Source organism: Sus scrofa, chromosome 14 (assembly GCF_054392235.1).
Source record: "Sus scrofa isolate SSC_HxYL_T2T_F1_AM1 chromosome 14, Sscrofa_HxYL_maternal_Yorkshire_Landrace_v2.0, whole genome shotgun sequence".
NCBI lineage: Eukaryota > Metazoa > Chordata > Mammalia > Artiodactyla > Suidae > Sus > Sus scrofa.
This window is the reverse complement of record NC_139396.1, coordinates 95,788,351-95,811,134: the sequence shown is the minus strand read 5'-3', so window position 1 is coordinate 95,811,134 and position 22,784 is coordinate 95,788,351. Positions and strand designations below refer to the sequence as shown.

At 51.4% G+C, this 22,784-nt stretch overlaps 1 protein-coding gene and 1 long non-coding RNA gene across 8 annotated transcripts in view; one reads left to right on the top strand and one right to left on the bottom strand.

The window, feature by feature from the left end:
- Window positions 1–22,784, bottom strand: part of ADAMTS14 (ADAM metallopeptidase with thrombospondin type 1 motif 14) — a 119,654-nt gene that overhangs the window by 44,584 nt on the left and 52,286 nt on the right. For all 7 annotated transcript variants that reach the window (XR_014828070.1, XM_084997215.1, XM_084997214.1 and 4 more), the window contains 2 exons: window positions 21,190–21,346; window positions 15,041–15,231 (listed from right to left, as the gene is read on the bottom strand). Coding sequence is in view for 3 of the 7 variants with exons in the window: in XM_084997214.1 (XP_084853340.1) it covers window positions 15,041–15,231; window positions 21,190–21,346 (348 nt within the window). In the remaining 4 variants the exon portion in view is untranslated. Of the gene's footprint in view, window positions 1–15,040; window positions 15,232–21,189; window positions 21,347–22,784 lie in introns of those variants that run through there.
- Window positions 1–22,784, top strand: part of LOC146396867 (uncharacterized) — a 53,179-nt gene that overhangs the window by 1,102 nt on the left and 29,293 nt on the right. Inside the window, exon 2 of the long non-coding RNA XR_014828077.1 lies at window positions 1,461–6,612. This is a non-coding gene — a long non-coding RNA (uncharacterized LOC146396867). The remainder of the gene's footprint in view (window positions 1–1,460; window positions 6,613–22,784) is intronic.

The following is a 22,784-nucleotide window of genomic DNA, read 5'->3' as shown; positions in this document are numbered from 1 at the left end:
ATCCACCTCCTTGAGGGCGGGGGATCCACATCGGTTATCTGAAAATCTTCTGCACTGATTGGTTTCTTCCCCATTTATTTATTTATTCAATCATTCATTTATCAGTATGGACTTATGAATATTTATTTTATACTTTGGGTTAAAATTCAATACCTCATTATTTATTTTATTGCTCAAATTGTCCCAGCTTTGGCCATTGGGAGCTTTGGGTTGGTTCCTGCGTCCCTTTAACACACTCCCACATCATTTGGGGCTTGGGGTTTTTTTGAGGGGGCCGGAGGGAGCCCTTCCTTACTTTCTGGCACTACGAGACACTGCCCCAGCTCTAGACTCAGCCGTCCCTCCAAGGGGCACAGTAACTTATCCCTCTTCTCGTGGCCAGAAAAACAGGCTCAAAGTGATGCAGGCGCTTGCCTGGGGATGGCAACCACCATCGGAGCTCAAGTCCAGCCTCTCCTTGTGTGCCTCCCCCGGTCACTCAGTGCCTCGGAACCTGAACAGAAGGGGGACAGCACTGCTTGAAAGCAGGGGAATGGCTAATGATGTCTCCGCCTATCTCCCATTCCTGGGCCCTAGTGCCCGCCCTACTGTCCCCAAAGCCTTGACCCTCCTAGCAACAGGGTGTTCGATGACCCTGCCAACTGGGTGCTCCAATGTGCCCTGCATCTCATGAGACCAGGATGCTTTTCCTTCCCCCCAGGTATGGTCGCAGGCAGCCAGGTGGCCCTTCAAGTGTGCCGCCACTGCCTGTGCAGGCCAGAACCTTGTGCTATTGCCGGTGGCTGCAGAGGACACTGCGACCCCTTGACATTCCAAGCACTGAACTGTTTAGAGATTGAGGAAGGCATGTGAGGCGTGGTTGTCTGAAAACCTCCCTTGGCACCTTTCTGTAGGATCAAGAAGGCACCACATGGAAGCCTGCAGAATGGGTGTCTGTGGCTTGGGTGACATCCCTGAGGAAGAGTGGAGCATTCCTGCATTGTCACCCATGGTCCTGGTGGCACAGGGGACAATCCTGTGTGGAAAAGCAGACTTTGATGGCTCTATGTGGAAACCAACTTGGATAAGGAATATTCTGAATATGGGGAAGTTATAGAAATAACTCACATCCCCATGCTGTCACATCTGTGTACACAAAGAGCAACATAAGTTCAAAATCCAAGACTAAATAAGCTAAAGAGCTCTTCCAATAAATACAAAAACAAACGTCAAATGGTTAAAAAAAAAAATCAGGAGTTCCCATCGTGGCTCAGCGGTTCACAAACCCAATTAGTATCCATGAGGATGCAAGTCTGATCCCTGGCCTTGCTCATTGGGTTAAGGATCCAGGATTGCCATGAACTGCGGTGTAGGTCTCAGACGTGGCTCGGATTCCACGTTGCTGTGGCTCTGGCGTAAGTTGGTAGCTACAGCTCCGATTCAACCCCTAGCCTGGGAACCTCCGTATGCCTCAGGTGTAGCCCTAAAAAGACAAAAAAACAAAAAAACCAAAAAAAAGACCCTCATATCAGAGTTTAACTGGTAACATTTTTTTTCTTTCCCAATTACATAAAATAATGTAGCATCTAACATTTGATGGGGTCTTAGATTTCATGAAATATGCAAAGTATGAGATTACTCACATGTGTGAACTGATCTGTGTGTGTACGTGTGCAGGTATCCATGTGACACACATCGGGGACTAGATGTATGCCTATGGACATGCTCATGTGTGGACACGTGTACTATGCACACGCATGTGGATGTATGTCAGCAATAAATGCTGCCTGCAGCCTGGGGTCCCTGGTCTCCCCTCCGCTGGGACACTGAGGCCTCACCAGGGCACCATGCTGACTCATATGCCACATTGGCAGGCCCTGCCTATGGGGTCACCAGTGAGTCTGAGGCCGAGGCTGCTCTCTGGGCAGTGGCAGGAGGGCACTGGATCTCCTGGTTTCTTCTTCAGTTGCCACAAGCTCAGATGCTCCATCTCGTCCCTACAGGTTCATGATCATGGGCTATGCGGGCTCCAGGCTGACACTTTAAGCTGCATTCTAACAGGCTCACCTCTTCAGGTGTGGCTATCTCCGGGGTGCCCAGAGCTTGCAGGCTGGACTGCGCAGTCCTCCTGGGAACCCCTCATGCTCAGATGGTTTGTGTAGGCTGGTTCCAAAATGCATGGGGCCAGACCTCCCAGCCCAACAGAGTCCCTTTCATGAGTCCACAATGCTCAACATTTATCTCTCACAACATGTTTCCAAAGTGCAGGAGCCGTTATGGCCCAGGACGGCCTGCATGTGTGTGAAGAGAGGCTGGGAGGAGGCCCAGAAACCTGAGCTCAGCACGTGCTCTTGCCTTGGGCCAGACTTCCTCTGAGCACATGGAGCCTGAGGACAGAAGGGGAGGCTGATGCCCTGTTCCAGGGTCTGGAACTCAGCCTGGGCTCAATCAAGAGCATCTGTTAGTTTCGAACTGCCATTTCCCACTTTGGGGGCTGAGGAATGGCCTATCAGATCACCCCAGAAACTTGAGAAGTCTGACTTCCAGCATGTTCCATACCTGTGGAGTGAGAAGCTGGATGCAAGAGTCCTCTGTGAACCTGAAGGCTCTCTGGACACCTGTGGGAGGGCTCCTCTTTCTCATGTCTCTCCTGCCAGGAGCCCCAGCCCTGGGCCTTTGTGGGAAGCGCTGTTCTCTACCCAGTGGGCTCGCTTGCATGTGGCAACTGAGCTAACATCTTAGGGCGGAGCTCAAACCTGGCTGCGACTGGTACCCCGACACTGCTGGTTCTCTCTTGTGGGGGCATCCCGTGCACTAGAGGATGTTTGGCAGCATCCCTGGCCTCCTCCCATTGGATGCCAGTAGCACCCCACCCCCTCCAGCTGTGACCACCAAAATACAATCTCCAACCCCTCCCCAAATGTCCCCTGGGGAGCAAAACTGCCCCCAGTTAAGAACCATGATCTTCAGTCTCCCCAAAACAAAAATAAACAAATGGGACCTAATCAAATTTAAAAGCTTTTGCACAGCAAAGGAAACCATAAGAAAAAACAAAAAGACAACCTACAGAATGGGAGAAAATATTGCAAATGATGCAGCCAACAAGGGTTTAATCTCCAAAATACACAAACAACTCATAACTAACAGCAAAAAAACAAATCACCCAATCAAAAAATGGGAGAAATAGACATTTCTCCAAAGAAGACATATGAATGGACAGTTGGCACACAGCACATGCTCAACATCACTAATTATTAGAGAAATGCAAATCAAAATTACAATGAGGTACCACCTCACACCCGTCAGAATAGCCATCATTAATAAGTCCATACATAACAAATGCTGAAGAGGGTGTGGCGAAAAGGGAACTTTCCTACATTGTTGGTGGGAATGCAAAGTAGTACAAACACTATGGAAAACTAAAAATAGAATTGATCCAGCAATCCCACCCATGGGCATATATCAGGATAAAACTACAATTCAAAGACACATGCACCCGTATGTTCACTGCAGCACTACTCACATAGCCAAGACATGGAAACAACCTAAATCTCCATCGAGAGACGAATGGATTAAGAAGATGTGGTACATATACACAATGGAACACCACTCAGCCATAAGAAAAGAATGCAATAATGCCATTTGCAGCAACATGGATGCAACTAGAGATTCTCATGCTAAGTGAAGTCAGTCAGAAAGAGAAAGACAAACACCATATGATATCACTTAGATGTGGAATCTAAAATATGGCACAAATAAACCTAACTACAAAAGAGAAACACACTCACAGACATAGAGAACAGACTTGTGGTTGCCAAGAGGGAGAGGATGGACTGGGATGGACTGGGAGTTTGGGGTTAGTAGATGCAAACCATTAGCAATGAAGTCCTACTGTACAGCACAGGGAACTATATCTAATCTCTTGGGACAGCACATGATGGAAGATAAGATGAGAAAAAGAATGTATATGTATGTATGACGGGGTTACTTTGCTGTACTGCAGAAACTGGCACAACACTGTAAATCAATTACACTTTCATTTTTTTTTAATGAAAGCAAAAAAAAAAAAAAAAAACCATAACCTTACATTAGATGAATTTTTGCTTTTCCTTTCTGGAGGATTGGTGTGTCAGTGCTATAAAAGCAGTGGGAAGTTTCTGGATGGGGAGACAAAATAAGAGAAAGGACCAAAAAGAGCGGAGGGGTGGGGCTTTGCATCTTTTCAGGGGAGCCGGGAGGTTGAGCTGCTCCCTTACTCCCAGAAGGAAGAGATCTGTCAGAGCAACACGCTCTGTTAGCAGGAAAGCAGCTTTTGCAGTGTTCCAAACCTGCCATTAGGATCAATATCTAACATGTGTTTAGTGTCAACAGAATGTCACTATCCCAGGCTGAGGCCACCAAGGTCCTGGTCTGAGAGTTGTCCACACCCAAACCTCCTATGTCAAGAAGGGGCACCAAGCAGGGCAAGCAGGGCATCTGAGTGGCCATGGTGCTCAGAAAGGGGCCCTGAGGTGGGTCTGAGCTGGCAGGACCCTTGCAGAGACACCAGCCAAGGTCTCCATGGCAACCACACCCAACACCTTTGTAGTGTCAGCCAGGTGGGGCAGGCTAAGGGGCAGCATGACCAAGGGGCCTATTGCTCAGACAGGCAGGATGCCCAGAGGGGTCTGGCTGCAGACGGGCTTAGAGAGGACCTGTGCCAGGGCCCCTTCTGCTCTCCTTCACTCCCTCTGCTCTGGTGTCAAGCCCGAGAAGGATCCACGAACTCTCACATCCAAGGGAGTCTTCTCCCCGGAGAGGATTTGAGCGTCACCCTGGGCAAGGAGACGGCCCCTGACAGCACCACAGGCAGGACCCCCAACCGCCAGGAGCCAAGAGCAGGACACACACCCAGAGGAAACGCTTCAGGATCCTGACTGTGGAGGGAGCTACATCTCAGGAAGAGGCTCCTTCTGTGAAGGGGCAGCGTTTTTCCCAGCTGCCAGGCTGGGAGCTTGGGGACCTTCCTTCTCTAGCCTCAAGCTCTGCAACAGTAGCAGTGGAAGGAAAGCGGAAGCTTTGCAATCAGACAGATAGGAGTTCAAATCCCAGCTCTGTCACTTGTTAGCGATTTAGATTCGGAGCAAGTCACCTAGCTTCTCATAGCCGCAGAACATCGCCCACATAAGGCAGCAAAAAGGATTCAAGGAGCCTGTCGGTAAAGCGTTCGGGTCTGTGCCTGACACATGGTAAGTACAGGAACAACAATGTGATATTTGAGATACCCAAGAGGGCTTGGAGTCCCCCTGTCTTGGGTGTTTCTGCTGCCCCATCACGGCCTCAGCTGGCCTCTGGCATCCGTCTTCTCCTGCCCTAAATCCACCTTGGTGTCACCATCAGGCACTGTTCTTCTTGCATTGTCTCTATTCCAGAGGCCACGCTACTTCAGGCTGGACCATCCTGCCACAGCTAAACTCCTGGGAGTTCTCTACAGGCCTCCATCACCCACCCCAACCCCTGCACACCCGGCTCTGCTGCCTCTCAGCCACTATGCTTGGTCTGCACCACGCCAGGCCCCTCCCTGCAACAAAAGTCTGTCTGTCATACTAGGTACACACTAGGGACTCACTCAGTGCAGAAAACTGCCTCATATGTTCCAAATGGTTCCCCAGCCATGAGATCTAAAGCAGCCTTAAGGAAAGGGACCCAGTACAGATGGGAAAACGGAAGCACAAGGGAAAGCCAAGCCCCTCCAGGGCCTGTGAGCGGGGGGGGGGGGGGGGGGTGCTGAGGGGCAGTCCTGGCCTGCCATCTGGAGCTGCATGAATATTTAGAGCATGTCCCCAGGTTCATGCAAAAGGAAAGGGAGAGGCACGAAGCCCCTGAGTCATTCTCACAGCTGCCTGACAGCTGCAGCAACGGCACCATCCACAGACGCTCCGCCCCCTCCTCCTTGGGCAAGCACAATGCAACCATCCATCCTGGGAACCAGATCTCTCTCCAGATCTCTCTCTGATCCTGCCAGGTCAGCCCTGGCCCCAGAAATCAGGATAAGAAAGGGTGGCAGGCAGGGAGGCGCCGCAAGGGGAGAGCAAAGGGATACTCTTTTCACCGGCTTCGTGAAATCCCTAAGGGAATGAGTGCTTCAAGCATCCTTGCCAAATAAAAGCTCCCATACCATGGGCAGGATGAGCTGTTGGTCCCCTGGGAGGAAGAGGCTGTCCCCAGGTGGCACTCTGGCTGGTGTCCTCTGCACCCAGAACCCCGCAGCTCCCCTTCCCCCTGTGGCAGCTGCAGGCTTGCAAGGCAGCAGCTCCTTAGGCATGGCCCATCTCAGTGCCGTGAGCCCCTCTCCCCCGCGAAGAAAGAGCCCCCGGGAACCCCTCACACACCCCCAGCCCCGCTGTCCCCACACCCACAAGAGTAAGGCCACGGCGAGCAAGGAACCAGCCTCATATGGCCCTCTGGAACCTCTGAGAAGACAGTAACTCTCCTCCTCACCTCCCTGCTGATGGGTCGTCCAAAGGAAGATGAAACCAAGACAATGGAAATGAGCCTCCTAAGCAGGGCTCCCGGCCCACTCCTCAGAAGACAGACACTGAAGGAGTTTCCGTCATGGCGCAGTGGTTAACGAATCTGACTAGGAACCATGAGGTGGTGGGTTCGATCCCTGGCCTTGATCAGTGGGTTAGGGATTCAGCGTTGCCGTGAGCTGTGGTGTAGGTTGCAGACGCGGCTCGGATCTGGCATTCCTGTAGCTCTGGCGTAGGCCGGCGGCTACAGCTCCAATTCGACCCCTAGCCTGGGAACCTCCATATGCCACAGGAGCGGCCCTAGAAAAAGGCAAAAGACTGGAAAAAAAAAAAAAAAAAGAAGAAGAAGAAGAAGACAGACACTAAAGAGTTCCCTGGCCAAGGCCATGAGGTGTGGCTCAGAGGTCCAGAGAGCTGGAACAGGTCACTGATTTACCCTCCTCCTATAGTGAAGTTCAGGGCCAGGAGCGGGGGCAGCTTCTGCATTGTGAACTGTAGAACTCAGTGGAACTTCCTACCCACTCCCCGCCACCAGCCACAGTCCCTTACAGCTCCAGAGCTGAGGGATTGAATTAGACCCTCTGAGCTAGTCACCCTTCAGCCTGGGCAAGCCTGTGCAACACCAAGGTTCCAAGGTATATTTTGCTCGATGGAAAGAAATATCTCCTCATATGATCCATCTAAAGATCTCTTCCAGTTCCTAAGGGAAGCCCCCAAATCCTGTACGGGGATCGAATTCCTGTGGACTCTCCCATCGCCATCCTAACTTCGCTGCTTCAAATCTACACCTCGCAAGTGGGTTTCACCTTCGCCGTGGCCCCAAAGAGCCCCCTCAACCCCCCAGGTCACTCAAGCGACCTTCTCAGACTCCTCTCTAGAGGAGCTCAGACTAGACCAGACTGTGGGTTTGGTGGGGGCCTTGCCAAGGGCACTCAGCGGCCCAGAACCCACAACATGTGGGTTCCCACCCCCAAAAGGAGACCTCAGGGACTGGCACAGGGTCGTGGTCCATCCAGGACACACACATATACAACCACTCACTTCCTGGGGTCACTCCTGAGCTCCCATTTCCGGACTGTGTGGGGACCCACTCAGAACTGCAGAGTTGGTATAAATATTATTTTAAGCTGAAGACATTTGAGATTCAACAGATGCAGAAAGAAACTGTCTCAGAAATTTCCGCATCTGACAAAGTATCAACTTCTAGGAAATGAATAAATCCCCTCCCCAGGGCAACCTCATGGCCATCAAAAAAAAAAAAAAAAGACAGAAAGTCCATTTGCACCTGCATAAACATATATTATCACAAACTTTCTAATTTCCCACTTATTCTCCTAAGACCCATTAACTTTCCTAAATAAACCTATTTGCCCTTCCCGCAGAGCCCCTTCTCCCTGCTTTCCTTTATTAAGTTAGGTATATAGGCCCCAATTTCTTTTTCTTCTTTTTGCTTTATAGGGTCACACTCGCGGCACATGGAGGTTCCCAAGCTAGGGGTCCAGTCGGAGCTGTAGCTGCCAGCCTACGCCAGGGCCACAGCAATGTGGGATCCGAACTGCATCTGCGACCTACACCACAGCTCACGGCAATGCCAGATCCTTAAACCACTGAGCGAGGCCAGGGATCGAACCTACAACCTCATGGTTCCTAGTCGGATTCATTAACCACTGAGCCACGACGGGAACTGCTATAGGCCCCAATTTCTAACTACCCCTTTGAGTTACTCATCACTGAGCATTTGCACAAATAGGGACGTTGCACATGCAAATAAACTTCTTTTCTCTCTTGTTACTCTGTTTTTTGTCAGCTTAAACCTCACCTCCCGAGACACCCAACCCAAGAGGGTGGAGGAAAAGCGATTTTTTTCTTTCTTGACTCCTAACTCACCAGCCATGGATGGCACTACCTGGATGAAGCTACAGACCATGGGAGGCCGTGGGAAGAGGGTGGCTCTGAAGTCAACAGAGTAGCACTCGGATCTCAGCCTCATACCCGAGCAGATGGGAGACCAACGAGTTGCAGCCGGCTCTCTGCAGCCCCGTCTCTGTGTGAGGACATCGGGGAGACTCAGACTTCTCACAGGGTGATGGGGAGACTTCAGCAAATGAGGTCTCATTTATTTATAAAGAGTCTGGCTTCTGGTGGTTGCTCAAAAATGATTCTAATGATTTAAAAAATGATGAAATTTGCAATCGTTTATGGACACACAACAGCATAAGTGCTCTGCAGGTAGGGACTGCATACATGTTCCACTCCTTCTGAGCCCTCCACCTTGGAAGCTATCCTTTCGTCTGCATGCGTCACTGCTTGACTTCTAGGAACAGATACCATCCCACCTGGCTGCACACACAGCGGTGGATGCCACCTGGGGGGCCCAAGCCAACTTGCCAGTCACAGCAATTAGTGCAGCATGACCATGTGGCTCAATCCAAGCCACTCCTCCCTAGGAGGGAAGAGAGGATCTCTTTGCCTTTGGGTCCTAGAAGCAGGAAGTGTGGGAATCTGGGGTTGCCAGTGGTCCTCCTTCCTGCCATGGAAAGAAAGAGAGAAAGTCTGGCTTCTGTTAGTGTATAGTACCAGGCGGACAAGCATGGAGGAGAAAGAGAGGAGAGAGAGCATCCCAACGGACATACAGCTCTAGTCCCTGTGGTCCCTGTGGGTACCCTAGTCCACAGCCTCCTTCCAATAAATCCCTTCTTTGCCTTAGGCTAGTGTGAGTCGGGTCTCTGTTACTCGCCACCAGAAGAGCCCTGACTCACATCCTGCCCCATGCTGCCAAATGCCTAGCACAGGGGAGGGCCCGCTGAGGCGGTGTGGTACCTGGCATTGAACAAATGATTGAGAACTAAGACTAGGGGTGAGGCCAGCTGGGGAGTGGGGCTCCAGGAAGTCTGTTCCACCCTTCTAGAACCGGATGATACCCTACTCACATTTCAGTCCAACCAAGAGACATTTAAGGAGAAGCTGAGCAACACAAGCCTCAGTGAAGGTTCCCAGATGGGAGGCTTTCTCTGAAAGATCCGAGAAAGATGGAGTATATGGCCCAAGAAAGAGTTCCATGGTCTTCCTCAGACTACCCACGCTCAAGGACTCGCATCCCTAGGCCTTTTCTCTACATCCCACCCCCACCCCCTAAGCCAGAATCCAGAAGGAAAGAGGTGAGTGGCAGGTCAGCTCCTGGGAAGGGATGGGGTGGGGGGCAGGGCAGGGAGGGTCCCCCGCCCTTTCGTTGCTTAGTCCTGTCACACAGTCAGAATCCAGGATGTGTCCTTGTGTCCCAGGTGAAGCTGTCACCCCTCTAGCTCCAGGAGCAAGGATGCAGTCCATAAGCCAGATGGGCCACCAGACTCCCTGCCACCCTTGGAAAGGGCTCTCTACCTGGGACCCAGCACAGGCCCCAAACTCAGGGAATAAAAATGTGTACTTCCATGGAAACGATGCATTGTCCACAGCACACCTGTTGGCCTTATCTGAATCTGATGCTACGGAAGCTGCTTTACAATGGAGAGCATTGCTAGGTAATTGATAGCAATGCAAAGCTCTGTCTACAGATGATTCTGTTTCCCCTTCCATCTTGTGAAAAAGCCAATTTTGTCTCTATGTGCACATTCATTTCAATATTCCTGATCCTGGAGTTCCCGTCGTGGCGCAGTGGTTGGCGAATCCGACTGGGAACCATGAGGCTGCGGGTTTGGTCCCTGCCCTTGCTCAGTGGGTTAACGATCCGGCATTGCCGTGAGCTGTGGTGTAGGCTGCAGACGCGGCTCGGATCCAGCATTGCTGTGGCTCTGGCATAGGCCGGCAGCTACGGCTCTGATTGGACCCCTAGCCTGGGAACCTCCATATGCTGCGGGAGCAGCCCAAGAAATGGCAAAAAGACAAAAAAAAAAAAAAAAAATCCTGATCTACGAACGTTTCTGTTCTTTGAGGGGTGCTCTCTTGAATGGGTTCTAACATCCGGCTGCTTTCCTCACTGATTAATGAGTAGAATAAAATCTTTAACACAACGCCCATTTTTATTTCTGTATGAGAGTCATGGTTTTATCTTTTTCTAAAAATTACCTTTTAGCAAACTGAAGGATTCTGGGGATGTGACTAGAGCCTGGCTCACACGCCTGGGGTCTTCAGGATCCAGGACCCTCCAAAGGTCTCCCCTGCCCCCTGTCCCCTTCTAGATTCCCCTCCTGTTCTCCACCTGCTGGCTCTCCCACTAATGGGATTAGTACTCAGCTGTGTGGTCTTAGGTGGGGCTAGCACTTTACAGAGTCTGGGTGGGTGGTCAAGTGCTCCACTGAGGTGGGCGTGTTCATGTTCAAAGTCATCCTCCTTCCCCCCACCTCTTGCTCAGACAGCCTCTCTTGGTAGCCTTTGTTCTTTGAGTCACAAACCACAAGCTACCTCAGGGATAGAGGAATTAGTATCCAAACAAAGAGGTGGCAAAGGGCAGTCTTCCTGGCACCCCTCCTGGGGCTCCTGTAATCGGAGGCAATTTCTACCCCGGCCCTTTTCTATTTTTTTATTTTTTTCTGTCTTTTTAGGGCTTCACCCAAGGCATATGGAAATGTCTAGGCTAGGGGTTGAATTAGAGCTACAGCTACCGGCCTACACCATAGCCACAGCAATAGCAGATGCCAGCCCCGTCTGCGACCTACACCACAGCTCACAGCAACGCTGGATCCTTCACCCACTGAACAAGGCCAGGAATCGAACTGGCATCCTCATGGATACTAGTCGGGTTTGTTACTGCTGAGCCATGAGGGGAACTGCCCCCTGCCCTTTTCTTTTCTTTTTTTTTTTTTTTGTCTTTTTGCCATTTCTTGGGCCACTCCCTCGGCATATGGAGGTTCCCAGGCTAGGGGTCAAATCAGAACTGTAGCTGCCAGCCTGTGCCAGAGCCACAGAAACACGGGGTCTGAGCCACGTCTGCAACCTATACCACAGCTCACGGCAACGCCAGATCCTTAACCCACTGAGTAAGGCCAAGGATCGAACCTGCAACCTCATGGTTCCTAGTCGGATTTGTTAACCACTGAGCCACAACGGGAACTCCCCCCCCACCCCCGCCGCCCTTTTCTTAATGCTGGCCTTGCAGACAGAAATCTGCATTCTTCCCCTTTTCCATGCTGCTCCCTTCTTCTCCCATTGACATCATTTGCTTCCACATTTTAACAATCACCTATCAGGCACTGGACTAGATGCCGATGCTGTATGCTGTTGGGGTTCAAAAAAGTCTAAGATGAAGTCTTCCCTCTCAAGGAGACTTGGACAAAGAACCACTTAAACACACATACAAAGACACTATAGCTCTAAGATGGCGGAACACACTGCTTGAGAATTTCCTATGTGCCAGGCATGAGCTAAATACTTTACACATACTCAATCTTCACAACAAACCTAAGAGCAGATACTATTATTAAAAACAATGGGAGTTCTCATCATGGCTCCACAGAAACTAATCTGACTAGTATCCATGAGGATGTAGGTTTGACCCCTGGCCTCACTCAGTGGGTTACGGATCTGGCATTGCTATGAGCTGTGGTGTAGGTCAAAGATGCAGCTCAGATCTGGCATTGCTGTGACTGTGCTCCAATTAGATCCCTAGCCTGGGAACCTCCCAGTGCTGCAGGTGTGACCCTAAAAAGACAAAAGAAAAAAAAATGGTGGCTCTTGGGGATTAAATGTTATAATAGACACAAACTGGGGTGTCTGGTGAGCTCGGGACAACTTCTCCAGTGGTCATGCCTGCATCAAGTCCCTCTCCTCCTTTGGGAAACCCTAATAGTGATTGCCTAAAGAGTGATCATGTGACCCAAACTTAGACCAATCAGAGTCCTGCCTGGGACTTTTTGCCTCGGAACTGGAAGGGAAACTTCTTTTGTCTTTGGCCATGGAGCTACAGGGATAAGAGTCAGTTTCATGATGCTAATGGCCAGAATCTATTTTGTAGAGAAGTTGCCTAGAGAGAATTAGGATGTCACACAGAAAGAAGGGAACCCAAATATGGAGCCTATAATACCAGTGACACTTACAACCAGCTCCATATTGTCCTTCTCACAGTCTGGCACAGCTTTCTAGCCCTTTTTTAAAATTAATCTAGTTTGAGTTGGATTTCCATCATTTGCAAGCTGCAGAGTCCAAAGAATGCTGGTCCCCTGCCTGAGGTCACACAGCCAACAAGGAGCTGGCTGCATGCCCTCTTAGCAGCCACCTCACCTTCCATGTGGCTGGATCATGGACCCCAGAAAGCACAGGCAGCATCCTACAAATGTTTCCAGGGGGATCACCATGACTGTGAAGTTGACACTTCGGCTCATCAACTGTTTAGTTCCCAGAAATGTGTTAGAGCTGCACTCATGAAAGTCATATTATCATCAACTACCACTTATTGAGGGCTTATGTTATGCGAGGTAACCTGTTATGTGCTGAATGCCTTATTTAATCTCCTGGAATCCTTGCATGGTAAGTATTAGTAATGCTGGGGTTTTTTGTTGTTGTTGTTGTTTTGTTTTGGTCTTTTCTATGACTGCACCCGTGGCATATGGAGGTTCCCAGGCTAGGAGTCTAATCGGAGCTGCAGCCACAGGCCTATGCCAGAGCCACAGCAACTTGGGATCCGAGCCGCATCTGCGACCCACACCGCAGCTCACGGCGATGCAGAATCCTTAACCCACTGAGCGATGCCAGGGAACGAACACACAACCTCATGGTTCCTAGTCGGATTTGTTAACCACTGCACCACCAAGGGAACTCCAGTAATGCTGTTTTAAGAGTGGAGAAAGGGACATCCAAGAGAGTTAGTAGCTTGTCTTGTTAGTAAAAGACAGGAAGGGGGGCAGAGCCAGATTGTGTGATTTCAAAGCCCATGCACTTGGCCAATCCACTAACATTTCTCTCCATGCAGTACTGTGATCATTGTGATTGGTTGCATGTCCAATACAGCCTCCCAGAAGCTTCTATGTTAGACTGAGTGTAAGCTGATCCTATCCCAGTCTGGCCCACCTGCAGTCATCTTTTGGTCTTCAAGAGAATGCAGCCAGACAACCTTCTTACAGGCCTCAGGTCAGAGGGCCCTAACCTTAAGGCCAGGCCCGTACAGGGCTGGAAACCTTGGCTTTCTAAAGTGGCCCTGTCGGGCATGTGTGTGTGTGAGTGTGTGCGTTTTCCTTCTCAGTTCTGATGTTTCAGATGAATGTTTATGACGAGCTGTTGAGCTGGATCACCTGCAGACTCAGAGGTGAAGGCCCTGCCCTGTTATGATGTGGCATTTGCTGACCCATTTTGTGGCTTGCCTCCTCCTGCCTGGACCCCAAACCACCTCGGTATGCTGAGCTGGAGCCTGGCCCCCATGTCCTACCTCCACCCGGCTTAGTAGAGGAGCCCCTGGGGTCCTGCCCCATTTCCCCAGCATTCAGGCGTGGCCCAAGCAAATTCCACCATGTGCCCCACTTGCACCCAGATGGGTCCCCACCCTCCCAGAGCCACAGCCACAGGCACCTCTGACAAAGTCCTCTTGCCAGAAGAGAAACAGGGCAGAGCCTTACCTCTGATGCTTTCACCCTCCTCTCTTTTCTCCCTCGTTTCTGCCCCTTTAGCTCAGAGGTGCCCATCTGTAGCTCAGAGACCAGTGTGGCATGTATATAGGTTTTATTCAGCATCACACTTAGGGGGGTGGGGGGTTGTTTCTTTTGGCCATGCCTTCAACATGCTGTTCTCAGGCCAGGGATGGGACCCGCACCACAGCTGTACCCAGAGCCACAGCAGTGACAATGCTGGATCCTTAACCTGCTGAGCCACGAAGGAATCTCCGCAGTGTTTTGTTTTGTTGTTTTCTGGGTTTTTTTTTTTTTTTAGCATTTTTAAAAATTGGGAGTTTTACTTAGATACATCCATTTAAATTTATCATATAGAAGGTTTTTTTTAAATAAAAATATCAGCATTTCTGACTTTTCTTGAAAAACTTGCATCTCTGCACTAGACCCTCCAGTAGCAGCTGAGTAGCAGCCACCCACTTTGGATAGGTCATGGCCTCTATGCTTCACCAGTCTCTAAATTTGCCCGTGACTCTCATTTTTCCCTGCCTGTCTGATTCCTGTGAATACCCAAGGCCCACCCTGGGGGCCTCCGATCTCCTCCCAGCAGACTGCCAGCTCACAGGCCAGTCTCCCCATCCTGGGATTGGGCATTTTCCCCAGGTGACGAATCTGAGAGTAGTCCCTTCAATTTTAAGGCAAGTGAGACCCCAGCCATGCCTAATCCAGGCTCTGAATGTGTCCAAACCCAGAACTCACTGTCTGTGGGCCCCAGTTTGCCTGTAGGCACCTGAGCACAGGCAGACCCAGCAGAGACAAGGCGAGGCCAGGAACCAATGTCAGGTCAGCTCAGGCCTATCTCACAATGAAACCCACTGTCCAGCTGGACCAGGGGCAAGCAGTGGCTTCCCTGAGTCCCCCAGGAACGCACCAGGCCCAGGAGAAGTCTTCCATCAGCCCAGTGCTGGTGGCCCCACCCCAGCCCCAGCCCCACCCAGCCCAGGCCTTGGGGACACTCACGATGTTCATGAGCGTGAGGACGTAGTTCTGCACATGCTCCCTGCCGTGGAAGCGGACCACCGAGTCGTCCACCGCCAGCAGCACCTCGATGCTGTAGCTGCCCGTCTTGGCGTGTCGCCGCTTCCGCTCAGCTTCTCCCAGCCGATCCCCCACCAGGCCCAGCAGGTTGGAAAGGTCGCCCAGGCCAAAGGCTGGAACCAGGAAGGGAAGAGACCAACGTCAAAGCCACATAAGGGACGGCGGCCCTGACACTGCCGCCGAGTCACTTGCCCCATCACGTGTGCCCCTCTCCCTGCAGCATGAGGGTGGGGACCAGACCAGGCAATGCGTGGGCACGAGCCCCTTCCCTGGTGTGAGGCCGTGGCTGAGTCTCAGAGGCAGTGAGGAGCAGAAAGGCGCAACGTGGCCCTGGTTCCAGGTCCCACCTGGTCCTGTCTCCTGGGGTTCCCAGCCCAAGCCACTCTGCTGCTCCAGGCTCTGCTCCCCTCCTGTGACGAAGGGAGGAATACCCCTTGATCTCCTGCCCCACAAGAGCGCCATAAAAATCAAAGGCGGCAGTGGGTGGGAAGATCTTAAAGGAAACAAACAGGGGTGTTGCCGTGGCCCAGGCAGGGCGTTTTAGGGGCCCCTGGAGTATGCCTCACGTCCCCACAGCCCTCCCGATCACTGCCAGCAACTCCAAATTTCACCATCACAGATTCGGCCTTTTGGCTGAAAGCAAAATATTTATTTAACCAGCATTTATTAGCTTGTATGATGTAATCTAGGAGTTGTCAAACTTTTCTGTAAAGATCAAGATAATAACTAGTTTAAGGCTTGTGGGTCATCTGGTCTCTGAGCTCTTCAATTCAAGCACTGGAGCCTAAAAGCAGCTACAGACAGTACATGAACCAGTGGGTTTGTCTGGGTCCCAATAAAGCTTTATTTACAAAAACAAGAGGTAGCCCATATTTGATCCCTGGACCTTAGTTTGCTGACCCCTAATCTAATCCAATCCAGTCTAATCCACTCCTTACAACAACTCTATCAGGTTATTGTCCCGTGGTACAGGCAGACAAACTAAGATTCAAAGTAATGAGTCCATGGAGTTCCCGTCATGACTCAGCAGAAACAAATCTGACTAGTAACAGTGAGGACACAGGTTCAATTCCTGGCCTCACTCAGTGGGTTAAGGATCTGGTGTTGCCATGAGCTGTGGTGTAGGTCACAGATGCAGCTCGGATCTGGCTCTGCTGTGGCTGTGGCATAGGCTGGGAGCTGTAGCTTGGATTGGACCCCTAGTCTGGGAACATCCATACACTGCAGGTGCGGCCCTAAAAAGCCCAAAAAAAAGAAAGTAGTGTGTCCAGATCTATCTGAATCAAAAAGCCATGCTTTGAAACATGACAATCTAAACTGCTCAGGTGTTACCTTTCTGAGTAACAGTAATCAGTCATTTACACCATAGCCTGAATAAGGATGGGGGCAAGTTTGTTAGGGCAGTGAGTGAGGGTGCGGGAGAACACCATAGGGGGAGCTAAGAAAGCAGGATAGTAGGCTGGGATCTCTCAAGAAAGCTTCAAATATCACTCAATGGCTTTTCTGCCCATCCCATCCTGAAGCTCTGATACTGCACTGATTTCTAAGAATTCACTTATCCATAGTTATCCAGAACCACCGCCACCACCCACAGAGAGCGGGCCGGGGTTCAGGCTCTAAAGACGCCACCACTACAGTCCCAGCATGTATCCAGAGGTGCGGCTGTAGGAAGGGCCACATTTACTAGAAGGGTGGATAGTGGGCAGGCGATGAAGGCAGGGCCCCATCCTTGAACCCCTCCTCCCTTGTGCATTAAGAAACCAGATGGTAACACCAGACTAATGTCAAGGGCTACAGTAGGGCTGACTTGGGCAGGCTTCCATGCCAAGACCCAAACCAGGACTAGGGGAGGCTCCTGGAGGAGGGGACATCTGAGCTGCCTGAAGGGAGATCGGGACACAGCTCCTAGAGCATGGGGTCAGAGCATAGCGAGCTCCCCCTGCAGAATCCATTGTGAGTGAAGGTGAGGCAACACCATCCACAATGTGGGGGGCCCTGGGGAAGAATCCACAGGCACCCAAGTTCTGCCTCTAAGGCTCCATGCACGTGGGTACTTTGGGGCGTGAAGTCTGAGCACCGGGCCACACAGAAACACCGGGCTCAAGTGCTACTGTTTCTATCTTCCTTTTGTGCTATAAAGCAAAGGAAGGAAAGTGGTAGGTGTAAGGGCTGGGAAATGTGTGGCCACTGGTCTATTGGAGAAACCAGTAATGGGCAGCCAGGCCTCTGAGCAATGCATAGCCCAGTGAGCAGGGCTCAGGCCAGTGTCCACCTTACCACCCCTGGGGCCGGTGCCTCCTCCATCTCCACAGGTGACACTGCGCCAGAGCTCCTGGTGACTCTGCTGTCAACAGGGGGTTTAACAGCCCAGTGACAATGTCCTGGGAGAGGAGTTCCCGTTGTGGCTCAGCGGTAGCAGACCTGACTAGTATCCATGAGGATGCAAGGTCAATCCCTGGCCCCACTCAGAGGGTTAACCATCTGGCGTTGGCGTAAGCTGCAGTGTAGGTTGCAGACGCGGCTCAGATCTGGTATTGCTGTGGTTGTGGTGTAGTCTAGCAGCTGTAGCTCTGATTTGACCTTGGAACTTTCATATGCCGTGGGTGTGGCCCTAAAAAGCAAAAAAAAAAAAATTCCTGGGAGAGACAGGAGAAGACTCCCAGGAAGGGGGAGGGGGGAGGGACTCTCTCCATGGAGTGAGTAGAATGACAGCAGCCATTTCTCACGAGAGAGCAGTGCTCAGAGGTGTCAGCACTGCAAGTGAAACAAGGAGCTTGACCCATCACAGCACTCCCTGCCAGGCCTGTCAAAGGGAGGCTCAGAGAGGTTACCCGACTCATCTCAGGTTGCATAGCAAGTCCATGGCCAAAGGCCAGCATGCAAAGCCAGGTCTGCCCCTCCCCATTATCAAACCCTAACAGGGCCCACCCAGATTTTTCTCTCAACAAAAACAGTGAGGGGCTCTGGGGAGGGCCTGCTGACATCAGCCATAGACTTTGGAGACGTTCCCCATCCTTCAGGCCAGACAGAGGGGATCCTCCAAGCGGGGAGGGTGGGGGCAGTAGGCCACCAGGAGGCTTTCAATGAGCCCACCCAAGAGGCCCCAAGAGAATATAAGATGGTGCAGCTGCTTCGAAAAACACAGTGTTACCATAGGATCCAGCAATTCCACTCCTAGGTATGCATGGGAAAGAATCAAAAACACATGTTCACACAAAAACTTGTGCGTGGATATTCACAGCAGCATTATCACAACAGCCAAAGAATGGAAACAACCCCAGTGTCCATCAACAGATGAGTAAACAAAATGTGGTAGAATGGAACGGAATATCACCCTGCCACAGAAAGGAGGGAACTGGAGTTCCCGTCGTGTATAGCAGAAACAAATCCAACTAGGAACCCTGAGGTTGTGGGTTCAATCCCTGGCCTCGCTCAGTGGGTAAAGGATCCAGTGTTGCCATGAGCTGTGGTGTAGGTTGCAGATGCGGCTCAGACCTGGTATCGCTGTGGCTGTGGCATAGGCCCCTAGCCTGGGAACCTCCATATGCTGCGGGTGTGGCCCTAAAAAAAAAAAAAAAAAAAAGACAGAAAGGAGGGAACTACTGATACAGGCTTGGCATGGATGAGTCACATGAGCTAAGTGGAAGTAAGCCAGTCACAAGAGCCCAGAGACCGGATGATTCCACCTACAGGGGATGTCCAGAGAGACAACGCTCTAGAGAGAGGAGGAATGTTAGTGATTGCAAGGGGCTGAGGAAGGGAAATGGGAGTGACAGCTAAGTAATGGGTATGAGGTCTTTTATGGGAATGACGAAAATGTTCTCGAATTAGACAACTGGGAGTTCCCGTCGTGGCACAGCGGAAACAAGCCCGACTAGTATCCATGAGGATACGGGTTCAATCCCTGACCTTGCTCAGTGGGTCAGGGATCCAGCATTGCTGTGAGCTGTGGTGTAGGTTGCAGATGCGGCTTGGATCCCGAGTGGCTGTGGCTGTGGTGTAGACCTGCTGTGGTAGCTCTAATTCGATCCCTAGCCTGGGAACCTCCACATGCCGTGGGTGAGGCCCTAAAAGGCAAAAAAAAAAAGAATTAGCTAACTGTTGATGGCCACATGAAATTGTAAAAATAGTAAAACAAAAAACTGAATTGTAATTGTACATGCTAAAATGGTAGATTTTCTCTCAATTAAAAAAAAAAGACCCAAAAAAATCAGTTCCCACTGGGATTCAACAGGACCAGTGCGTCTCTGCAGCACCAGGATGCCGGTTCAATCCCCAGCTTGGTGCGGTGGGTTAAAGGAGCCAGTGTGGCTGCAGTTGCAGCAGCCTGAAGCCCCCTCCTGGCCAACTGCCCCGGAGGGATGAGCTGCCCTGGTATCTGGCAGCTCCAGCCCCTAGCTGAGGAGCCAGAATGCTGGCCATGGGCACACATGGCCCATTGATATCCAGGTCCTGGGTAGTGGGAAAGGGGCTACAGAGCAGGACCATGAGTTGAAGAAGGACAGGACAGCACTAGGAGTTTGGGAGCATCCAGGGCGGAGCATTCAGGGCGCAGCCTCCAAGGCCAAGGTCCGTGAGGTATAACTTTTCATCTCAACCAAAAATGGTAAAGGGAGTCAGACACACCCAGAAACACTCCACAGACTGGGCTCAGACCCACTTCCAGCCTTAAAGTAACACAGCAAGTGAGTTGCAGGTTTTCACCTTCATCTTCCTGTTGAGGGGGAGTCATAGCAGCATCCAGGCCTGAGCTCCACCCGAGCTCAGGGCTTTCTGCCTCCCTCGCCCCCCAAAGTCAGGCCAGTAGACTCTGAGGTTGGTCCCAGACTCACAGGCCTAGCGTGCGCCTTCCTCAAGGTCTGTCCCCAAAAGGGGGGATTTATGGTCTTTTGATTCATGATTGGCCTCAGATAAAATGGAGCCCAAGGGAGGCTTGTTGTTCTTTACAGGCATGGTGGAGGGATGGGTGCGGGGCTTCACCCTGCTCCCCAAAGCCTCCCCAGCCGGCAAGGCCCTGCCTGGCCTCTCACCACCCCCCTCACCCCAGGCCAGCGGAGCTCTCCACCATCATAACACAAGTGCAGCCTCACTTACGCGCAACCAGGGAAGAGCAGCTGGGGCTTTAAAGGCGGCATTTCAATGTGGGGACAACTGGTTTCCAGGCATTCCTTCACGCTAGGCTCTACCCCGCCAAGGCCCTGGCATGAGGGTGGGATCACTCACAGCCAGATTCCACCCAGGACTGTCTTACATCCTCCTGGCCAAAGGGGCTTCGGGGCAAAGCTCAGTCGGACTATGAAGTGGGCACAGGCTCAGGAGAGCACATGTCCTCCACCGCTTCCTTTGCTCAACCAGGGGTCCTAAGTACTGCTGGGGTACAGGAATGCCCCCACAAGGGCTCTCCCCCGTACGTGGCAGTAGTCACCGTAATAAGACCATAATAAGAACATCTATTCATCAAACTACGTGCCCAGCCCCATGCTGGATTGCTCAATACACTATAACTAATACACACAGCCTCAAAGGTAACAATCATTACCCCTACTTTACAGACTACAAAATGAGGCTCAGAGATGTTAAGTAACTTGCTTAGGGTCACACAGTAGACAGTGTTAGAGGTACAATTTTAAAATAGTCTGTTGGACACAGAGCTGACCCTGGCGCCCCGATCCCAGGCAGCTCCCCCACAAGTGCCCTAAGAACCTTCTTCCTGTGGTTCCCAGGGGTTAAAATGATTTTTAGGGGGAAAAGCTAACTGCAGCCATTCAACCATCTGCCTTGATGGAGAAATAGCCTTGCACAGCAATGTTGAGCCCCACAGAGATTCGGGAGTCCCAAGGACCACAGCTCAGGGGGCTCAAGTTGCTCCTCTGGCCCCCAACTCCAGCCTGCAACAATAGGCCCTAAAACCCAGTGGGCTTTCTCTGCTGGAACATGGGCTACACAGCCCAGGCCCATTATACAGATGGGAAGACCGAGGCCAGGAGTTGAGAAGCTCAGGCCAGAAGTTACCTAAAAACACTCTGGAGGTGTGGATGGAGGTAGAGCTGGAGGCCCCACCCTCAGCCTACCTTCATTGTGAAGGTCCCCGAGGGGCTCTGTCCATGCCGGCTGGATGACGTCCCGGCGGTACACCACATGTGTCCTCCCGCTGGCCTCCATCTCCTGCTGCCCCCATTCCAGGGGCTCAATGAAGTAGTCGGTGCTGTCTGTGCGGATGAGGCCCGCCTGTACCGCGGACACGGCGAGTGGGAGCCAAGAGGGGAGAGAGAAGAGGCGTGAACACACGGCAGTGCGGGTGAGAGTGACCCCGTGAGCACAGGCTCTTCCTGGAGGGGCCCGGGGAGCCCTGGGGTGGCAGCAGGGGAGGGGGTGTCCGAAGAGGGAGGTTCATGTAACATTTCATTTAAACAAAGGCTCCCAGTGCTTACAGGGCGGGGGGGTGTCACTGCCACAATGACTATGCACACACATCACAGCACCACCTCCCACCTCAAAGCCAGACCACTGTCCCATAGACTTGCCTTTCCCTACATGCAGACGGGAGGGGAAAATCCTATCAGTAAAGGTTAATTACCCCTAAGCTGGGCACCAGTCCCCCAGCTCAGTACAAAGCGCTATTATTTCAGATTCAAAGCACATGTGCACACACGCCAGGAAGGGCAGCTCTCATTTGCTGACAATAAATGAGCTGGGACAGTGCCCCAGGAGTATATGCTCTGTTTTTAATCAAAGAATTTACCTGCATCAAAATGGTCCCTTTAAAAAAAAAAAAATCAAACGTTGGCCTTGGGGAAAAAAAAACACATAACCTTGGCCAAACCCAGCCAATGTGTCATTAGGCCCCGATGAAGGCAATAGTCACCAGGACCAATGAAACACACAAGGCGATGTGTGTGAGTATCCCCATCGCTGCGCGGGCCCCCACCCCACCGGGGCCCCACGCTCGCGTCAGCTCTATAAGCCGTAAGGGACACCCACCACGGGCCTGGAAAATAGTAGGCAATGCTTCATAAATATATACTTGTTGAATTCCTTCACTCATTTGGCAAAGACCGATGGAGTGCCTGCTACCTACCACTACTGGGCCAGACACTGGGAATATAGCTGTGAACACAAAGCAGGGGATGCAGGAACCACTCTGATAAATCTAGTGGATCTTCCTACTTGAATAGGAGCTACCTCTTTTGAAAACAGCCACTACTCTGCATAGCTAAATTCCTCCGGTTTTCCCACCCCAGCCCGTTTTGCGATTGCTCCTTAGGGAACCCCTCCAAGGCTTCCTCCACACACACCACCCAGCCTCCCAGCGGGGGCCCCCTTCTTCCCGTCCCTTCCAGCTACGTCTGTTCATCAAACTGCAAACACCATTTTGGATCAACACTGAGACAGCGAGCATCTGCGCCCATCAGGAGGCCAAAAAAAAAGTGTCCTAGGGGAGACATAGAGGCATTACCGGAATAAGTTTGGGGCTTCCCAAGGTAACCATTTTATCATGATATCTAATTGCCTGCGAAAGCTCTAGACTGCCTATGAAATGTCAACGTCAAACTCTATTAGCACACATTCTTTCATTTAAAGCACGTTCCCTTTTGCACCTGCCATGCTCCCAGTGCAGGGAGAGACAGATAAATTAGACCCAGCCTTTGGCTGTAAGCAGCTCAGT